The 21807-nt window shown below is 36.2% G+C and overlaps 3 protein-coding genes across 4 annotated transcripts; 1 reads left to right on the top strand and 2 right to left on the bottom strand.

Annotated features, from left to right (window-relative positions):
* Positions 1-1646: 1646 nt before the first annotated feature.
* LOC132608352 (acyltransferase Pun1-like) lies at positions 1647-12977 on the top strand. Its single transcript, XM_060322385.1, has 5 exons — positions 1647-2063; positions 2556-2702; positions 2760-2956; positions 3292-3448; positions 12915-12977. Exons 1-5 carry the CDS (start codon positions 1647-1649, stop codon positions 12975-12977), a joined length of 981 nt encoding a protein of 326 aa, XP_060178368.1.
* LOC132607451 (ASI1-immunoprecipitated protein 1-like) lies at positions 6661-11218 on the bottom strand. 2 transcript variants are annotated; one of them, XM_060321421.1, is made up of 3 exons: positions 10897-11218; positions 7649-8114; positions 6661-7072 (listed from the first exon to the last, which is right to left on the bottom strand). In XM_060321421.1, exons 2-3 carry the CDS (start codon positions 8090-8092, stop codon positions 6911-6913), a joined length of 606 nt encoding a protein of 201 aa, XP_060177404.1. In that variant the 5' UTR covers positions 8093-8114; positions 10897-11218; the 3' UTR covers positions 6661-6910. The 2 variants fall into 2 exon arrangements, with proteins under 2 accessions (XP_060177404.1, XP_060177405.1); XM_060321422.1 differs by lacking the exon at positions 10897-11218 and adding an exon at positions 10453-10764.
* Positions 12978-13170: 193 nt separating the features above from the next.
* Positions 13171-21364, bottom strand: LOC132607452 (uncharacterized). The gene is made up of 7 exons (XM_060321423.1): positions 21208-21364; positions 19255-19330; positions 17739-17844; positions 16470-16643; positions 13762-14247; positions 13596-13682; positions 13171-13516 (listed from the first exon to the last, which is right to left on the bottom strand). The coding sequence occupies exons 2-7, from the start codon at positions 19300-19302 to the stop codon at positions 13455-13457; spliced, it is 963 nt and encodes a 320-aa protein (XP_060177406.1). The 5' UTR covers positions 19303-19330; positions 21208-21364; the 3' UTR covers positions 13171-13454.
* Between the last annotated feature and the right edge of the window lie 443 nt (positions 21365-21807).

The raw sequence follows: 21807 nt of genomic DNA, 5'->3' as shown, positions 1-21807 counted from the left end.
TCAGATATCTGAAAGGCAGCTCGAGTTCAGCTCTGTATTTCCGAAAATCAAAAACAGGATTGCAAGGGTATGTTGATGCTGACAACGGTGGTGATATTGATAGCAGAAAGAGCACATCCGGGTATGTTTACACCTTCGGAGGTACTGCAATCTCTTGGGTTTCCAAGTTGCAAAAGATAGTAGCTCTCTCTAGTTGTGAGGCTGAGTACGTTGCTGTGACGGAGGCCACAAAGGAAATGATGTGGCTACAATCTTTTCTGCGGGAATTGGATCAGGACCACGAGGGAAGTGTGCTATATTGTGATAGCCAAAGCGCCATTCATTTGGCAAAGAACCCGGTTTACCATGCTCGAACGAAGCACATACAACTCCGGTACCATTTCATTAGATCAGCTTTGGAAGATGGAGCGTTGGTGCTTGAGAAGATCGCAGGGAGTCAGAATCCAGCAGACATGCTGACAAAGGCAGTGACGATAGACAAACTGAAGCTATGCTCAACTTCAGTTGGCCTGCACAAAGTATGAAAGTAGGAAAGAGTTGCTGCATCGATCAAAGTGTGAAGACAAATTAAAATTAGTCTTCAAGTGGGAGATTTGTTAGGTGTGGAATTGGCCAAACAAGTCAATTCTTTTGTTCACATAGTCGTGATGTAAGCGCTTACCTCATAATAGTCGTGATGTAAGCGCTTACCTCATCATAGGAAATTCATTCCTATAAATAGGTAGCTTATGGTTCATTTGTAAGATATCATCAAGATCATTTGCTAAACACATCCCAAAGAGAGAAAAAAATCTAAGAGAAATACTCTTAGTGAAAGGCCTAAGTAAGAGAAGGTCTTTGAGAGAATTTTCTGTGGTAAAATTCTTGAGTGTAATTGGGATTGGGGTTGTGAGGTTGAGTGTTGTAAACACTTGTAATATTTCTTCTTTAATAAGATCTGCAGCAGCAACGTGGACGTAGCTCTCACATTGAGGGTGAACCACTATAAATCTCTGTGTGTTATTTATTTATTCTTCGCTTACATCACGGTGTAAGTAGGTTCTGTCTAAGGAGGTTGGTATTTAAGTGGTCCAGCTGTGACCCTCCAATCTTTCCTGGGAACCTGCTACAAAGGTCGGATTTGGGATTCAAATCCTAACACACTTATCTCCCACCTTTCATGTAGCCAATAGAATTTGCCCAAATAATTTTTTGAAATAGATATAGTTTTACCAACAGTACTTACCACTCTACCATAATTTTTGGTTGTAAATATTCTTTTTATTAAGAAATCATTATATATGTGTCAAAATTAAATAAAAAACCCAGTTATTAGCATCTGTTCTCGGTATTCTAAAATTTAAAACTCATATTTCCGGTTTTGCCTGTGGATCTTTAATTTGACATTGTAGTTCATGCAGATAAGATCGAGCCGGTTCAAGGAGCACAATCGATCTGATCTGCATTGTCTGTACATTCAAAATAAATAAAACAATCGATCTGATCTGCATGGTCGGTATATTCAAAATAAATAAACACTCTTGCTTTAAACTCTAGTAGTAATATACATTAAATGAGAAGATGCAATAAATAGTAGCTCTATGGAATAGTTTTGTCGACTTACCCAAATAGGAAATTTTTTGGTATTGCTCAAGAGCAGAAGTATAATGGTGTCATCACTTGTTTCATCGATTTCCAAGAAAATAATCAAACCCTCTATTTTGGTTCCTCCTCCTCTAAAATCTCACAAACTTTCCTTTGTTGATCAAGTTATTCCTATCATGACTGTTTCTTTGGCATTTTTCTATCCAAAAATTGGCAATGATCACAAATCATATGAACCTACACATGTATCTCAAATTCTTGAGAAATCACTTTCTAAAACACTATCATTCTATTATCCCTATGCTGGAAGGTTGAAGGATAATGGTTGCTCTGTTGATTGTAATGACATGGGAGTTGAGTTATCACACGTTCGTGTACATTGTCCCATGTCTCAAATATTTAGACAACCTTACACTCAGGCTGAACATGTTGTCTTTCCTGTATACGCCAACAATGAAGGAAGTTTAGCTCTAACTCAGGTAAGTTTTACTCTTTTTTAACCATTTGGTATTCCTGATTATATTAGGGTGTCAAATGAGCGGGTTGAACTGAATTTGAACGGGTTAAAATGAGATGAGTTAATAGATATGCGGGTCAGCAGTTGCTTGGGTTGAGATGAACTGGGTCAATGCTCAACCCACCCAACTCTTACATAGTATTTATTTCTTTGTTTGTTTTCTCATAATTTGTTTAATTACAAACTCTTTTTTTTTTTTCTTTATAATGGTTATACATGATGTATCAAACCAAAAAAGTCTTTTGATAAGCTCTCTAATGGGTCAATTTGGGAAATACATTTAGCCAAATCAACTTAATTTTTAGATGAGCGGAAGTATCAAAATGGGCTGAATAAATGAATAAACATGTCATTATCCTGCCAAAACTTGGATGGGTTTAGTGAATCATGTTTTCATGAATTAGTTTTGTCGTTCCTATTCTCGATTAATCCAAATTCGCGGCATTTTGATCAGGTAAGCCATTTTGATTGTGGAGGAATAGCTATTGGTGGACTCTTATCACACAAGATCGGAGATGGTTGCACCGCCAATAATTTCTTCTACAATTGGGGAGTTTTGAGCCGTGATATAAATGCAACACCACCATCTAATACTCACTTTGTTGGAGACTCCATAGACCCCTAACCTAATGATCTTTCTGTTATATCAACTATAAAGTCAGGAGAGCAAGAAGGACATATAGGAAAAAGGTTCCTGTTCCCAGCTGATAAAGTAAATGCACTCAAGGCCAAATTAGCTGTTGATTCAGGAGTTCAGAATCCTACTCGTTGTGAAGTTTTGAGCGCGCTTATTTACAAATGCGCTGTAGCTACAGGAAGAGTACTGAATTCTGGTTCATTTAAACCATCTTCATTGTTTCAAGCGCCAAAGACTGAATCGATCGATCAAATTCTTCATATCCAAAGCGCCCACCTTTATCACACGACGCATGTGGAAATATCATATCAGGTTATTTTGTGGAAATAAATAATGAAAGAGACATAAATTGTACGAAATTGGTAAGCGAAATGAGGAAAGGGAAACTGAAACTTTAGGACAAAGAGAATGCTACAAAAAACACGATTATCTTAGAAGTAGTTGATTCAGTTGAGAAAGGAAAAACGCCATTCCATAACGATACATATGATAAATTTTTTTGTAGTAATTTGATCGCGTAACCGCATTATAAAATGGACTTTGGTTGGGGCAGGCCCATTAGAGTGAGCAAGGGAAATGGACCTTTCAACAGGTGGTTTTATTTATTGGATAACCAAAGTGGAGGTGGAGTTGAGGCCATAGTCACGTTAGACGAACAAAACATGGCTATATTTGAAAGAGATCCAGAGCTTCTCGAGTTTGCTATTCCAGTTCCAAGTCTTTAATTAAAAGAACGTGGTATTTAATCTCGTGTTGTTTTATGAAATCTTTAATATATGTTGTTCAAATCCAAGTGTCGACATAAAGACATGACAATTGGATACCCCATCGTCCTAGCTTATTGAGGGACCCCTAAACAGAAATGAAGAGTTACAAAGAGTGTCTGCCAAACTATAATCGGACATGACACCTTAATAATCTCTTCTTTGAGCTGCCTGAAACTGTCAAAGAGGTTATTGTCAATACCTATATCAACCCTTATACTACTGAAGAAGATTATAATCACTGGAAGCTTACTAGCAATGAAAAATTTAGCTCTAGCTCAACCTATAAAATGCTTGATACTAGAACTATTGATAGTGCTCATGGAGCCTTCATGAACTTTAATGATATCTGGAAACTCAAGGCTCCAAACCAAATCAAGTTCTTCTTTTGGCTCTTAAACCATAATAGACTGCCAACAACATCATATCTCCACTCCATAGGCATTAATATCAGCCCTAACCGTGCATCTTGTGGACACTCCCAGGAAGACATCAACCACATATTTTTTGAGTGCTACATTAGTAAACAATTCTGGAGTTGTGTGACTCAAAAATGTAACCTCACCATTAGCAGTTCCTCTTTCAACAACATTGCAAACTGGATCATCACCTGGAATAGATTGCAAAAGCAAATTTTGATCGCTTAATCCATTGGACCCACTTGATGCCTTTGTTCCGGGGGATATGGCTTAATAGAAACCACAGCCTCTTCAATCACAAACAGGATCGTCCTTCTTTCAAGCATATCTATAATCAGGCCATAGAATACTCTATGATAGGCCTAAATGTCACTCCTCCTAACCGAAAAATCACCATTTCTATTAAATGGGAACCTCCTAACAACAATGGTTTTAAACTCAAAACTGATGAAGCCTGCCAAGGAAACCCAGGCATAGGGGGAATACGGGGAGTGATTCAGGATAGTAGTGGGAATTGGGTGACAGGATACATGAAAGGATTACCCTACTACTAATACACTTGCTGAACTAACAACTATCATGTAGGGACTCAGAATTGCAGCGGAACATAATCTAGTTCCTCTTGAGATCAATTCAGACTCAGCGAAGATAATTAAAATGATCGAGGAAGGTCATCTGCCTTACATGTCTATCATTTCTGAATGCAAGTACTTAATGAGAAGGCTGGGTCATCCGGAGCTAAGGCATAGCTACAGAGAACAGAACAAGGTTGCAGATCTGTTAGCCAAGGAAGGAGGGAAGCAGCGACTTTTTGAAGCAGTAATAATTTTAGAAGTTCCTCCCTTTTTGTAAGAAATGTATATTGGACAGATCATTGTGGTATTGTTTTTAATTGTTGTGTTGCTTTTTGTGACCCCCATAATGGTGGTGTTTTTGGACAACCAAACGGCTCAAATGTCGTGAACGCTGATGTAGCTAGTATGTAGATATATGTTAATATATATAGATATATCAGTAGTATCTTTTTAATCAAAAAAAAAAAGTCCAAGTGTCAAACTTATTGTGACTAGTGTTAAATTAGTTTGTTGTGTTTTTAGTTGTTGTTTTATGTTGTTTAAAATACCCAGAGGCTGATCTAGCATGTCGCATATGCATTCACATCAATTCATTTATATGAATTAAGAAATTTACTAAATATGTATGAATATTTAAGTATTAACTATGAGGGTAGGACTTAGGAGAAGATGCGAGTATGAGAAGATACGAGTATGAGATCAATATAAACTTTCGCCTTACTAATCCAACTATTCTATTTGCACGCCTTCGCGTGGTTGCAAAAGAATTCACTCATTTACGAACGATTCTTTTGTCAAATACTCACATAAAAAGATTTTTTTTTTTGGGGCAACAACTAGAATATCTTTAGTTTTTGTTTAAAAGTATAATCTAAACATATAACAACTCAAATGTATTTTCCGATACATCAATTTTCAAAAACTAAACTGAAAATTCAAATCAATAAATAATCTTAAAGAGAAAAGGCAAAAGACATAAATTTACTTCTAAACTATACCCGAAATCTCGATATCACACTCAAACTATTAGGCGACCTATTACTCCCCTACACAATTAAAACGTGAATTTATTTACCTCTTGATACACATATAACCAGTTGCACAAGGGGAGGTGCTACACACTCGCTCGCCACGTCAGCGCCATGTCAGAAATCTTTTAAAATTTAATTTTTATATTCTTTTCCTTATTATTCATTTGATTTTTCTTTTATTAATTATATTTACACCAATTAATCACTAATAACCATTAAAATCCTCCAATAATTAAATGTTCTTCCTCACTAAGTCATCCCACCACCACATCTCACCGGAAATATCATATCCGCCACAACCACCGCCATCAATTTCACCAAATGCACAACTGCCTTTTCGAATACAGTACCACCAAAATCACAGTATTAAAGAGAACTATTTTTTTTCATTGACATCAATCTTCAACTCTTATAGGTCTTAATTCTTTCCATTGAAATGAAAAAAAAAAAAAAAAAAAAAAACTCCAACAAGAACACAAACGACCAAACACGAAGGAACTCCCATTTTTTGCTTGTTCGAAAATTGATGAGAAATTAAAAAGACTTGGCTATTTCCTCTGTATATCATCGCGGAAGGGTGATGGGGCTACTAGCACAAGTTGAAAAAATCAAAAAAGAAGGGAGAATGGTAAAAGAAAAGGAAGGAAAAAGAAGATGGAGGAGGCGTGAGGGTGTGCAGATGAACAAGAAAGGGAGACAAGCTCATTGAAGCTCCAGCATTGGCGAAAATGGGATGATTTCGTAAGATGGGGGAAAATGAAGAAAGGGAGGGTGGGGGTGAAGTTGGAGGAGAAAAGAGAAATAAGTTTTTTATTAAAATTAAAATTTATTTTTTCTTTAATTTTGACCTCTCTCCTATTATTTAATCATAATTTTTTTCTGCACCACATAAGCTCATAGGTTGGTATAAATTTACTTTTAAGATTGTCAGGAGTGTAATAGGTCGTCTTGATAGTTTGAGTGTGATATCGAAATTTCGGGTATAGTGTAAGGGGTCAATCTATGTCTTTTGCCCAGAGAATATAAAAAGAAGTAGCCATGATGGCACAACAACAGGAAAGCCTACAAGTGTACTTTCATATCTTTCTCCTATTTTAACTTGTCATCAGGATAAAGTGAAAGAAGAAAAGGAAAACCACAAAACACACACACAAGCTTTCACACTCCTGCAACAGCTTCATATATATAAGTTAATCTCCTACATGTTCACTTGACACATATATTAGAGTACATTTAGGCCAAAATACAATTTAAGATCAGCCAAACTATTATAGGGTGAGCTACTATCTACTGCCTTAAATATGATCTTCAGAAAAAGCGAACCATGCCAAAACGCCGAGAAGCTGAATCTTCAGGTCTATGTTAGTTTGTTGTGCAAAATGTTTATTGGTGCTCAGCATCTGCAACACGCACTCTGTAACGTTCTGCCAAACGGTCAGCAACTCTGTTGCCAACAACACTGTCTATGAGTTCAAACTTCTTGTAGCTTGCGTTCAAGATCTCCGTCTGTTTTTTCGCAAGATTTTCTTCCTCCTCTAGTTGATGCTGCATGCATAGGAGAAAATAAAACTTCCGACAATGCGAGAAAATGACAAAAATGGTCCTTTATGTTTGAGGGTAAGTTTAACAGACCCTTAAGTACGCAAACTTTTAGTCTCCGTCAAATATCTACCGAACTCTATTCGTTAGATTTGACATGAACTAAGAAAAAAATATTAGCGGGAACTCACATTTAGAGGTACAATTTTTGTCAAGTGTTTGCTATTTTTGATTTATTTCTAGAATCTGGTGCAGCTTTTCGAGGTATAATTTCTGCAATTTTTTTTTTTAACATCTTTTTAGCGTTTAATGCAGTTTTTTGTGTTGCATATTTAAAGATTTGTTGGGACTTTCTTGGTGTTCATGGTTAATTCCTTTTTTCTACTGATTTTGTCAAACCTAAAGTACATAAATTGTTAAATTTTGACGGAGACTAAAAGTGTTAACTTTTGACAAACTTAAAAGACCAAAACTGTTCAGTGCATACTTAAGGGACTATTTTGAACCTATCCTCAAACAAAAGGGACCATTTTTGTCATTTTCCGATAATATAACACTGAAATGAAAAAAAAGAAAGTTTACCTTGAGCAAAAACTTGGCTTCCTCTGCTTGTTTCCTAACCGTAAGCTTGATCTTCTTGGCCACCTCGAAATCCGGATCGCTGGAATCCAACCATTTGCACACTATCTTCCGACCCGGTTTTCTAGGACGGTCATCAAACATCTCTGCTTCAGCAGCCTGTGCCTTAACAGGCCTTGGCATACCACAAACCATAAACGAGGAATTGCTTATTTCAGACACTATAGTTTTCGCCTGCTCTGGATTTTCCAGCTCAACTAATGCAGATTGTCCGATGTTCTTTGGTTCGAGGTAGTTTGGGATAAACTTGACCTGAATGACGTTTCCAAATTGATCGAGAGCAGCTTTAACAACAGATTCAGTAGCCACAGGTGAAAGGTTGTCAATGTATATAGTACGGTTCACTTTCTTTAGAAAAGCAGCATACTCTTCACTTAGAGTTTCCATGATGAGTAATGCCAAATTTCACCTAAACAGAAGCAATTCACCAGCATCATCAGAAAATGCGGTAAACCACAGTTCACATAATTTTTTATAGCACAACAAATTACTCACGGAACAAATATATCGTTTAGTGCTAATAATGATGCAACCAACTTAATGTGATCAAAGGGTATTATGTGAGTAGCAGTTCATAAGAAATTTTAACTCTGTGGGAGATTTGTTTGTCTTAAGGCTTACTGAGATAAGAGGAGTGGTAGTAACCATTGCCGAGTTGGCAAATGATACAGTAGAGAGGGACTTGGCTGTGACATTGGAGAGGTTCATCGACAATGGGAAAGAGAGAAAACTGGCTGTAAAATAGATGAAATTCATATGAGCTATACAAGCCAGTGTGTAAACACCAGTGTTTTTAAAAACGTGGTTGTGTTTTTCTATGATTTAGCAACAGCAAAAGGTTTATGGGACGCACTCAGGTGTCTTGGAGTAACTTAATGAGATGCATTTTCTGGAAGAAAGATCAAATAAGTACGGAAACTTCTCGATATGATGGAATTTTCAGAATTAATTCTGGACATAATAGAGATTCCATTGACAGGAGGGAAATTCACTTGGTCTGAGAGGAGAAAACACAGGGAAGTTTTACAGGCTTGAACAATTTTAATCTCAGTCTAAGTTGCTCGGACTCTCCAAAATTGTTGCCGCACCCGTGTAGGATCCTCCAAAAATGCACTAATTTTGGAGGATCCGACACGCACCAGTCGACATTTCTGAAGAGTCAGAGCAACATAGCTCTCAATTAATTGGGAAGAGAAATAAGCAAATACAAGGTAGTCTTTACTATAAGAGACCTTTCAGATTCCAAGAATGTTGAGGACTCTCGACCTTGCAACTAAGTCCAAGAAGTTGACCGATAGGATTTATCATGAAATGCTGAAAGGAAAGCTGAGAAGATTGGCATCAACGAAGGACATCCTATGGCAACAAAAATATAGAACATGGTGGATCAAGGAAGCAGACAAAAACACTAGATTTTGTATAGAATGGAAAGTGCACATCGTCACTACTACAGTATCTTCAAAATGTTCATTAATGGCAGAATAATTGAGAACTCAAATGAGAATAAGAATAAATCTTTTTTCTATCAGAATCTATTCTCAGACATTTAGCAGTTAGCACTAGTGGCAACAGCTGAAGAAATTCATTCTAAAGGTTTACCAGAAGAAGAGTAAGCTTAGCTACAGAGTTATTGAAGCAGTTATAGAAGCAGGAGATATGTTACCAGCCAGGATGGCTTCGCAATGGAGTTTATTTTATTTTATTAGTGTCGGGCGATAGGTAAGAGAATTGTTCTGAAAACCTTTTATTTTCAGGATAGATGCATCTTCAAGAAAAGAGATGAGCATGATTAAGCTTCAGATTTCCACTCAATTAGCATAATTGGCGGTATCTATAACTATTAGATTAACGCCAAAGTTGTTGTCTTTGAGGTCAAAAGAAGCCAAAGACCATATTGTATCAGATGAATCGAACAAATTTTTCTTGTGAAAGCCAGGCAAAGTAACGCTCACATAAGAAATGAATGTCTGTATGTGGAATGAAAGAAGCAATTCTATACTAGCTTGCTAAGTTGCTCGGACTCTCCAAAATTGTTGCCGCACCCGTGTTGGATCATCCAAAAATGCACTACTTTTGGAGGATCCAACAAGCACCAGTTGACATTTTTGAAGAGTCAGAGCAACATAGCAAGCTTTTAGGTTATAGTGAAAAAACATGTAATCATGTGAACCAGGAAAGGAGAAGGAAACAATGAATCATCTCCTTATCGGGCAATGCCTAAAGCTGTTATAAAGTGCTCAACTGCCTTGAGGTGCTTAGCAGATTTTTTTTTTTTTTTGCGCAAACCTAAGAACCTAACAGCTTACATGATTCGTCGCAATGTAGGCAAGAAATATGAACCTATTTAGAAGCTACAGAAAGAAGATTTGTAAAGCTTTTGCAGCACCAAGCCACCAACTTGATGCCTTCAATATAGTTGTGAATGAACAACTTTACTTATCAAAACAAATATAGCACAGGTGCAATTATCAATAACATCACTAAAAAAAAAAAAAAAAAAAGTCTCCCCTGTCTATTTGTGCCTCGCAATTCAAAAAATATTTTGTACCTTTCTCAACATCCTGCTATCTTTTTCCATAACTATCTTTCTTTATCAAATTAGAGACTTGTTGATACAACACTTAGCTAGCACCTAACAACGTGTTTTCACATAATACATGGCCATTATCTTTGCTACAAATCGACACGCGCTGTACCTACTTGTATAAAAATCACAAATACCAAAGCTCAAGCATCATCCAAATTACCTTCTGTTTGTTAAAATACATATTTATGTTCATCCATAACTCAAACTTTGAAGTCGTTATATAGCACATCCAGCATAATTTTCAAACCCAACCATAACTCAACTTACACATCAACATTTACAAGACAAAGTGGTTCCAAATGTTCAGTAACAGAAAAAACAAAAAACTAATTTTTTTTTCCAAAGAGATCAAGAATCCATATAGTAGAAACCCTCCTCCTCCAACAATGAGATTAAGAAAAATAATTTAAAAAAAAATCCACTTTAAAGAGACAGTAATCATGAAATCAAGAAGACAGTTCAATTTTCATGTACTAAACCTAAGTCTCAATTTCAAGAATCATTTTTTTGCACAACCCAACACCCCCCCCCCCCCCCACAAAATAAAATAAATTAAAATAAATAAATAAATTAAAAAAAAGGGGGGTTTCTTGATTGTGCTTACCTTTGAGCTCGCCTAGGTTTTACTCTTCTATACCTTCATCGGACTTCATATTGTGTTCTTATGGTTGTTTTTTATTTTTTTCAGTTAACCCTTAGGAAATCTGTTTTGTTTCTGTTTTAACCCCAGGAACTATTTTGAAAATTACATATTGGGTACAAATTATTACCCCTTTATAGTTGTTTCGTGTTGGGTCTTGAATACAAGCCAAATAAGAAAAGGACTGGGAGATTAACCTAATGGTATAAATATTAGTATAAAGAATGTTACATTAAACAACATTTAAGAGGCTTAAAGAGTGAGTTGATAGCAAAAGATTTTAGAAATATAGATATGCTTTAGAAAAACATAAGTGAAAGGTGGAACCAATTGTAAATTAAATTTTGGCAAGTAATGGAAAGGAAATAATAGGTGAATAAAAGAAGGGGGGAGGGGGGGGGGGGGGGGGGGGGCGTCAAAAGCACTGGTCTTTAATTTTTGGCCCTCAAATTACAGGTTTTTAATTTTTATCTTTCGCTTAAAAAGGTGATCGAAAATATCTGAGGTTCTGAGTTCGAACTCGCGCAGTCAAAAAAAAAAAATTAGCAAGACAAGGCTTTGTAAAAAGTCTGTCTTATGGGCAGAGTTTGCCTTAAAGCATAACTAAAGTCTGCCGCACAAGGCAGATTTTAGTTATGCCTCAAGGCAAACTCTGCTACATGAGACAGACTTTTTGCCTTAAGAGCCTGTTTGGATGGGCTTATAAGCTAAAAAAATAAGTTGGGATAGTCTAACTTTTTTTTTGGGGCTTATAAGCTCAGCTGCTTTAGATAAGCTAAGGCAAATGGGCCCAATTATTTTTTTGAGCTTATTTTAATCACAAAATGACTTTAAGCTGGTCAGCCAAACACTCAAAAAAGCTAAAAACAGCTTATAAGCAACTTATAAGCCAATCCAAACGGGCTCTAAGACTTTTAGTTATGCCTTAAGGCAGGCTTTTCGCGAAGCCTTGCCTTGCTAACTTTTATTTTTATTTTTATGACTAAGCCGGGGTTCGAACCTAGAACCTCGGTATATTTTAGGAGAAGGCAAAAATTAAAGACTAGTAATTTAAGGGACAAAATTAAAGTCCACCCCCAAAAGATGGACGATTGTGCAAATTGTCCCTTGGGTCTAACCATAGGGGTTTCAGTTAATCTATTAGCTTATTAATTGGTCGTCCTCTTAACCCTACCCTATAATGAAATGCTGAAAATTACACGTATTTTCCACCATAATATGATGGCTAGGATTCAAAGAGAAAACGCTCTGCATCTTCCACATACCTAGGCGAGAGGATGCCCGATGACCGGTGACTCAAGTGAGGTTGATGCAAATTCCGTTCCACAAAAATTCTGATAATCGGTGACACAAGTCGAGGTTGTTGCAGAAACTCGTAAGTCTCCTAACAAATATTTTTTAATAAAAACACTAATTTATCATGGTTAAATCACAAATTAGGGGAGAAAGTACACCAATTAACTACGATTTAACGATAAAAATATATGAAAAGACATGTATCATATATTTATTGGAATTGGTGTTAACACGGAATAAAGTTAAGTCTTGTATGGGTAAAGCAAAGTTGAAGGGAGAACTCGTATAACACATAAACATTAATTTGAATGGTTTATACACTGTTTCAACTCATATGATGGATTATACAGAAATCCATTAGTAACTTTCTATTTCGCCAGCTTATTTGTCGTACTAGTGGTATCATAGCTCTTCATTTTGTACTATCTATCGCAATTGATGAACATTAGATGTTAAAGATTTTGAAGATTTAACCCTCCTTATGACCTTTTTGCTTTGGTAACTTGCAGGTTAGCTTTCTCACTCCAGTTGCTGCACAAGTTCGAAACTTTGCTTATATCATTTCTACTTGTAAAAGAAATAAAAGACCTAGGCACGAGCAAGGAAGATTGGTTTCCCCACCTTAAACTCTTAAAGTACCGAGCATTTTACGGGTCTAGTTCGCTGATATTATAATAAACAAACAGATGATTCAATCCAGTCGCAAGCATCCCTTGATTGAATCCTTAGTTAGAGAGGGGCTAAGCTAAACCTACGTAATACCGCGAGAACAACCTTTTTTTGTCCTCGTTCAGGTAAATAAGTAGCTTCTAGAATGGAATCCAGTGCAGCTGAGTAAGAAAAGGTCAAGTAGCTTGCAGGTCGGTTATCATTGCACACTAGCTAGTTAGTGGGAGTAAGAAAGTGTTCCATTGGTATTCTCAATCGAGCCACATGAATCAATACTTTCAAAAGAAACCAAAGCACTTTCACTTCACAATTCTATTCACGAGCAATTGGACCAGCAAACTTTGAAGTCAATACAAACAGAAAACCATGGCAATAGCCAATAGGTGCTAAAACCAGTTTAACGAAAAGCAAACAGCAAACAGTCTAATGCACAGCTTGCTTTGCTATGGACATTAAGCTAGGATACTCAAACATACTATACCCCCCCCCCCCCCCCCTAAACCTGATAAGATTACATAGTCAGGGCAACTCTGCAAAATGGTAATCTGAATAGTCATTCAATCACTGGCAAAATCTTCATAACTCAAGCCTTCTGATATAGCATCCATCCCGTTAGTGTCTGCCAAAATGATCAGGATGGATATTAGTATTGGTATATACTAAGCTAAAGAACTCAATGTCACATCCACACAGCTAACCTTGATGTTCTCCCCTGCCCTGAGGATCCAAAAAGTTGTTGGTATCCGTTGCAAGGAAGGCTGATCCAGAGTAGCCCTCTAGAATCTCTGTATAGAACAGACAGTCAAAATACAAGTAATGTGAAATTGATTAAGATATTTAATCTACAAGAGAAGAAGCACAAACCAGTACTGTTGGTAAAATCAGCTGTTAAGTCCGATAAACTGAAGTTTCGAGGAATCTGTCCCAAGAAACCAAAGGAAGAAGCATCAGCACCCAAGGCATTCTCATTCAACGGTTGTACGTTTGATTGTACATTGCTGAAAGGTGAAATAGATGGATCCCCAATTCCAGGACGAGCCTGCAGGACATTGTTCTCACCACCATATGGGAAGTGAGAGTCGCCTGAATAACCAGCTGATCTGATCATCCCCCCATTTGGTCCTTGCATCATTCCCAGGTTTACACTCTGAGACAATAGCATGTTTGGTGATACATCAATTCTTCTTGCATGAGCAGAAACATCCATAGCAGCTTGCGCATACGATTGGACTGACGACGCACCATTTGTGTAAACATGAGGTGAATTGCCATTAATAGTCTGGTGCATGTTCTCAGGATTTCCATTAGGCCCAGCATGCTCTATTGCTTGACGTGTTGAGTTCTTTGGCACTGTCAATATGTGATAGCACAAAATTACTTTCTTTTCCTTATCAGTATTTAATAGGATGAAATCGTACAAAACTTAAAGCAATATAACAGGTATACAACTGCATAAGATGTGTTTAATTTCAGAGTTGTAATGTACATTCCTTTCACCCTGAATCTAGACAAAATAAAAAGGGAAAATTAAAATAATAATATAAATACCATGCTTATCTCACGTTTGACATGCATCTAGAAACTAAAGAAAACAAGCCAAAAGGAATACCGTGTATTCATCCCAAGATTCTGCTGCTACAGCTTGAAGAAATCAAACCAGGAAGAGAAAATAGGAAACTTTGCTTTGTTCAGCTAACACTAGACTGGAGTTTGTCTTCTGGAAACAAGAGAAGTAAACATGACGTTTTCATCCAAGTACCATATTGAACTCTCACTAGATTGTCTTTTAAACTTCAGAAGAGATTAACAATGCCTGAATGAACTATTCTTCAGAAAACAACAAGATGATGAACAAATATCCAAATAGACTTCCTCATCTCTAGACGGTTTCCTTACAATCCTTAATCGAAGTGTGGAACTTGATGATAGGCTATTCTCTACCTTTGCACTTAGCCATATATCCCACAGGAGTTATCACAACTGAAATATATTGTAACTGAGAATTTAACCTGCTTTATGATGTTTATCAAAAAAATCTACCTTCGATTTAGTGTAATGCTTGTCAACTAGAGGTAGAAACATACCCAAATATTCATGGTTAATACCAAATACACCAGTACATGTGATGGGGTTTTCTTATTTTTTCTTTCCATTTTTCCCCATTGGAGGGGGGAGACAGATGTAGTACCAGATAAAGTGCGGAAACAGAATATCTAGTCATGGATTTAGCCACATGTGAGCTTAAATGGTTAAACCAGATTTGTCTACAATCGGAATGTCAAAGAGATGATTAGTAAAACTGATTGGTAAATATTAAGCCGCAATACGTATTTCTTCATGTCTTGTGTCTCACAAAAGAAGCACGTAACAGTAGATTGCCTTTTTATTATAAAGCCAAGATGTATTGCCAGTAGTTTCATCTTTCAAATGACCAACTAATATATATCCTCACAAATCATGTCGAGGCTCCAAAATAAATCACACCAGCGACAAATTAGGAGCAAATCATATATAAGCTGCATCTTGAGGGGATTGTCTGAAATATTTGAAAGTTTATATTAATTAAAAGCTCAGATCAGTTTTTTTTTTTTTTCTTTTTCTATAACCAAGTAATCTCCTATGAGTTAGTTCGCCCAACCTGAGTTGGTTCACAGGTTTGGAATTTGGGGGAGTATGGGTCCTCCCTTCTACCATGCTCCCGCTTAAATACTAGGCTCCTTATGTGGCAGCGTTCGAACACGTAACGTGTGTCTTATCCATAGATGTGTGTCTCCTTACTACTGAACCAGAGCCATCCGGCCTAGATTAGGAAAATAGTTCGTGTATTAATTAAAAAGATTTCAGCTCGTAATATTTTTTTTCGAATTTTGGAGCAAGTAAATGTTAGTTCACCAGTTTTTAATATTTGAATTTTAGAAATGAATCCAATGGCATCAAATTAAGGTATTTTAAGATTATACGAACCAAAACTGTGAAAGCCTAGAAATGTACATTACAAGTAAAACCCACAAATCCAAAGATCTGAGATGTTGTCATAATAGGTTAAGAATGTATTCAGGTGATTGAAGGATCTATCAACTCATTAACTTCCCGATGGGAAACTTTGGATACAAGTTTCTACAAAGGAAAATTTTGAGACTATAACGTGGTGATTTGGAGAAAGCTAAAACTTCATTTATTGCTTCCTCCATTTCTCTCAACTTTTACTCAATTTCACATTTCAAGATCCAGAAACTAATTTTACCATATTCACCAACTTCAACAAGTATCAACGGTCTCAAGTTGAAAACACAAGAACCCAAAGACTGATCCTCTGGGACACTTTTCCTGATAAAACCCTTCCCAGAACTATCCCTTAGATTCACGTTTTGATCTGCCACTTTAAAGCCTCAGACCTTTCCTTTGACTATCCAACCTAAAATCCTATTCAATTGTATGAAAATATAAAGCAAGGAAGCTGAAAATTGGAAAAGAGTGGGATCTATGAAGAATATCATTATGGAAAAGAAAAACATAGGCATAATAATTTTTCCAAGAAGATCAATAGGAGATCTATGATATTCATGTCTTACCTGGTCGAAGCTGAGATCCATTAGACACGGGAATGGATCCAGTTGCATACATCTGCATTGACTCAACCTGTCTCTCAAGCAAGTCATTGAATCTCTGAATTTGATCCTTCACTGCCAACCTCAAATAATAAGCCCTGAAAAACTCCTGGTTTTCTTCTTCAAGCTTTTGCCACACTGGAAAAGAGATCAAGATGTCAAATTTACCTTCCAGTACACACATGAAGCACATATCAAAACCATCCGCTACTTGAGACAAGACGGGCCAAGCATATTTTGAAACAAATTCTATAGATAATTTCATACATTTTCATCTCCATCAGAAATGTGGATAATTAATACTTCTCTGAAAAGGAAGTAGGGGGACGAATGCCTTCCATTGAAAGAGAAAATGATCTTCTATTTCATAATAAGGTTAATTCCTTAAATGGCCATCCAAGTAATGAAACTAACCTAACAAATTCACTTTTGTTTTGTTTATGACAAGAAAACCATTCAACTATTACTTTATCTCTTATAAAATCATCCTAGCCTTTTAAGCTAGTAAACTCACCTAATCTGCATCCCATTTTAATGACAAAACCCATTAAATGAACCCACCTAAGACCCAAAATCTGAGCCAACAACAAATTAACCCTTCCGCATGCTAATTCCAGTATTCCGCTAACATCAAAATCATTTAATCATAAAATCAATCGGCGACGTTCATGTGGATAATCATTTGGCTGCTACTATCCGACATACCTGAAGTATAAAATGACGGAAAGGAGGCTAGTTTTCTTTTCTCTGTTTTTATTATTTATATTTGTTTAGCTCCATCATCAACTGATATAAAAGGCACAATGCGCTTGTTAGGTATTCCATTAAATTAATCAACATGTGGTTTATATATTACTAGATATTTATATATATTGTATAATATATACAAATGGGATTTAAGATGCCAACTAAGAAATTTGGGTGAGCTTAGTAGCTTAAAAGGGTAGGATGATTTTATAAGAGATAAAGTAATAGCAGAATGACTTTGTTGTCATAAAAAAAAAAAGTGACTTTCTGAGCTTATTTCCATTACTTGGATGGCCATACAAGGAATTAACTCAATAATGCTCATAACAGATCGTTTTTTCTCTTTTTTTCCTCAGCCTGATTGTCTTCCAAATTAAGTAACTTCTAAGAAAATTAAGAGTATGGGATAAATATGTTTCTCCGCAAAAGTCAAAAGCTTAATATTAGCAAAATATTTGGAACAAAACAGACAGAGAGAGGACCCACCAAGTTCAGTGAAACCAGGCTCAATCTTTGCCTGCTGTAAGAGAGTACTGGTAACTTCCTTCTGGTTCATGTAAAGCTGTAGACATCTCTCTATGAGATTTTGCACCTGAAATCAAAGAAGCTCATTGTTAGGAAAGAAAATCCTGTGCAATGCAAGAAATTTTAGAATTATCAAAGAACTAAATTTGAACTCCAGGTCATTATTAGGAAGAATGAACTAAAAGATGCCAAAAGTTATCTCAACAACAAAAACTAAAGGTTCTAATTATTTCCATGAAATCCTATTTTTTTGGGGGGATAAATCACCAGACAAACCTAATAGAACTAGAACGGCAGCAACTATATCTGAAAGTCCTGACCTGAGAAACAGAAAACACGGAGCTAGAAATCTACAACAAATTCACAAGTAATCAACTACATCAACACCTAAGATACAAAACTACCATATTTGGCCCAAGAAGCCCATTTCCTTGAAAAGGTCCATCAGAAGACTGCGATGCTGTTCTCTATGATAATTTTCCGTAGAATTTAGATGAAATGTCAAATAGCAGATAGGTCTATAAGAATATTGCAGTATTCTCCTCTATGATAATCTACTCTAACCCTTCCAACAGGAAAGAGGGTTAACTCCGTAGTTCCTTTTTGATCTGTAACTCATATATCTACTGATAGTTGATCTTACATAATACATTGTACTTGAATTTCTTTTCTAGTCCACAAAATTAGAAACCAACAATGAACAACTTGCTAGCTGCAACTACTGATACAATCATACAATAACTGTACATTTTGAGGTTAAGATCTATTAGTTTGGAGAAAATTAGATGGAAAGAAGAGGAGCAGCATCTCCTTGATTTAAAAGATTATTGAGAGCCATCCATTAGAAGTCATGCAGTGGAAGGACACAAAATTATGAAGTCTGAATTCCACATGTATTTGTCTGTTTCTACCCCTTTGTTAGGATCCCTACAACATGAAATCCCCTCATATTACTCGCTGCATTAACCTTATGTACTCAGCAACAACAAAAATTGGGTCATCAAATACTTCCTGAATTGCAGATAATTCAGCTTAATATGGAATTGTATAAATGATCTAGATGGTAAGGTTCTAACTATTGAGTCTAACAGTGGTGATCTGTGATATAACCTATCACCACAAGTAAATCTAACACAATCAAAATGCAAAAACTGGGAGCCAGGCTAAACTAGAGCAAGACAATTTCAAAATAACGTTCTTGCCTGCATGCTCTGGTATTTGCGTTAATGGAACGATACATTCTTGTTACAGGGTTAGGAAACAATTCTTTTGCCTTCAAGTAACTGAAAGAGCTATAAGTAGCAAGAATTATGTCTACATATTATGAAATTATCCACACAATTCAATCAACTACCTGCTCTATATGCTCAAAGAAAAATGTGCATGCTCTATCTCTTTCCATTTGATTCAGGGCTTATTAAATGATTAATATAGAGAAATAGGAAAGGCAACGTTATGATTGCAGCTCAATGCTTACCAGTTGTATATCTTCACGTGAGACTTTCTTAACCTCCCCATTAGGCATTTTTCAATCTTCCAATGCGATGCAATTTCTGTTGACAAGGCCAGGTAAAGGAAAAGTTCAACCCTTGCTAACAAATATAAATAACAACTGATATAAACCTGATAAGATAAGGTAACTTCTAGATAATTAGGGTGTAATTAACAAAGCACCATAAAAAGTAAATAGTAAACAATACACAGTGAAGCTAGTAATACACATATGAAAGACCCAACACTATGGCATCAAGCAAAACCACAGCAAACTGTTGGTTGTCGAGTTAAGGAGAATTATCTAAAGCATGTAACCCTACGTGTTAAGAATATTGTGAATATATTGTAATCTCAATAAGGGAGATCCATTATCAGTTAGGATCAATTAAGAAGATTCTTTGCTTGTTTATATACTCTTTGAATTCCTTCTATTTTAGGATGTTATACATCACTGTTTAAACTCCCATTAGCTTGAAAGAACAATCAAGCTGAAATATTGCCCGAAAGTCATTTCTCCCCTTTAGTACATGGTACCAGAGATAGGGTTTTGAGTACCTTCTCTGAAACTTCAATTATTTCTATATTCTACTAGAGAGAGAGAGAGAGAGAGAGAAGCGCCAGAAATGGAGAACTATAGCTTCATCTACACCAATATCTCCTTGTCAATGGCAAGCATTCCCTATCGCGTATCACAAGGAACTTATAGCATAGAAGACACACTTAATCATACAATTCGAAGAGAAGGCAAAAATACTAGGTAATTTCTTCCTATCTGTCCTATCAAGCCTCGGTGAACAAAGTTACTCAATACCAGTTTTGGTGGGAAGTCGTATGTAACCCATGGAATTAGTCGAGGTGCACACAAGCTGGCCTCACCGTGATATAAAAAAAGACACACTTAGGGTGTGTTCAGTATGGAGGAAACATTTCTGAAAAATGTTTTCTAATTTTCTCATGTTCGGTTGGTCGAAATTTTTGGAAAACATTTTCTTTAGGAAAATAAGTTCCTTAAAAGTGAGGAAATTGACTTCCCTAATGAAAGTAGGGAAAACAAGTTCCACAAGTGACTGTCTCCTCCTCACCCTTGAACGCACCTCATCTTCAACACCCAACACCCACCTCAAACCCCAACCCACCCACCCACCACCACTACCACCCATCACACCATCACACCCACCTCCAACCACCAGCACCACCCCCACCCCACCACACCACACCCAACTCCCACCACCCACGCACCCCCACCCCCACCCCTCAAAGTAGTTTGTCTAGATTATATATAAATGCTTTTTTCATAACATTTTTTGCTTACGTACCAAACACAAGAAAATAAGCATGAAATCCACTTATTTTCCTAGTAAACATTTTCCTTCGTACCGAACACACCCTTAATCATAACCACCATAACTCTATGATCCTATAAAACTCCCACATCATACAAGCAAAATTCCACATCCAAAAAAAAAAAAAATCAAAACTTTCTAAACCTTTTCAAACATATACACAACTACAACTACTACACCTCAATCCCAACCCCAAATTCAACTATACACATGGAATTAGTCGAGGTGCACACAAGCTGGCTGGACACCATGTTTATATTAAAAAAAAAAAAAGACACACTTAATCATAACCATCATCATAACTCTATGATCCTATAAAATTCCCACATCATACAAGCAAAACTTCACATCCAAAAAAAAAAAAAACAACAACAACAACAAAAATCAAAACCTTTTCAAACATATACACAACTACAACTACAACTACTACTACACCTCAATCCCAAATTCAACTATATATTCATCCTTCACTGTGCATGTAACTCCATCTAAACATATCTCAATCCAACATTACACAAAAAAAAACAAAAAACATAATTCGTCTATGTTACCACATTTATTCTATTCAGTATATTCAATAAAGGAAACTTTACCTCTAAATAATATCGCCGGACAAGCCAAATCGGAAAATTCGCCGGTGCCACGTGGCGTCTGATTAGATTCACCGTGTCTTTTTTTTTTTTTTTTTTTTTTTTTTTTGTCTCTTTGTTTTATGTTGTAATAACGTAAAGATGTTCGAACAGATCAATGAAATGCCAAATTCTTATATACGGTCTATTTTCGATGTAGTTGTCTTTCTGACCCCACTAGTTTGGTAATATTATGAATTGACCCCTGATATGAAATGGAAACAGTTACGACAGTTAACTTTCTTTTTCAATAGTGTCTTAGAATTTTAAGGATTTTTCCTTTTTAGCTCCCTAATTTTCCAAGTTTTTGTATTGGATACTTGGGTTCTTCATATTTATGGTAATAGTCACGTAAAAATATTTACATAATCAAATTACTTATATAGTACTCTCTGAATCTCTTCGTCCTAATTTATATGACACCATTTGATTAAGTATAGAGTTTAAGAAGAAAAAAAAAACTAAAATCTGTGGTCCAAAATAAGTCTTAGAGCCCGTTTGGATTGGCTTATAAGTGGTTAAACCAGCTTATAAGCTATGTTTTGATTTTTTAAGTATTTGGCA

The sequence above is a fragment of the Lycium barbarum genome, chromosome 8 (assembly GCF_019175385.1).
Source record: "Lycium barbarum isolate Lr01 chromosome 8, ASM1917538v2, whole genome shotgun sequence".
Classification (NCBI taxonomy): Eukaryota; Viridiplantae; Streptophyta; class Magnoliopsida; order Solanales; family Solanaceae; genus Lycium; species Lycium barbarum.
This window is presented reverse-complemented; position numbering and strand designations above follow the sequence as displayed.

Coding starts and splice junctions, on each gene's coding strand:
- LOC132608352 (XM_060322385.1), top strand. CDS start 1,647: ATGGTGTCATCACTTGTTTCATCGATTTCCAAGAAAATAATCAAACCC. Junction 2,703..2,759: donor CACCATCTAATACTCACTTT/GTTGGAGACTCC, acceptor TCAACTATAAAG/TCAGGAGAGCAAGAAGGACA. Junction 3,449..12,914: donor TTCTCGAGTTTGCTATTCCA/GTTCCAAGTCTT, acceptor ATAAACAAACAG/ATGATTCAATCCAGTCGCAA.
- LOC132607451 (XM_060321421.1), bottom strand. CDS start 8,092: ATGGAAACTCTAAGTGAAGAGTATGCTGCTTTTCTAAAGAAAGTGAAC. Junction 7,073..7,648: donor AAGCCAAGTTTTTGCTCAAG/GTAAACTTTCTT, acceptor CTATGCATGCAG/CATCAACTAGAGGAGGAAGA.
- LOC132607452 (XM_060321423.1), bottom strand. CDS start 19,302: ATGCCTAATGGGGAGGTTAAGAAAGTCTCACGTGAAGATATACAACTG. Junction 17,845..19,254: donor CACGTGAAGATATACAACTG/GTAAGCATTGAG, acceptor CTTTGATTTCAG/GTGCAAAATCTCATAGAGAG. Junction 13,517..13,595: donor GGGCAGGGGAGAACATCAAG/GTTAGCTGTGTG, acceptor TCATTTTGGCAG/ACACTAACGGGATGGATGCT.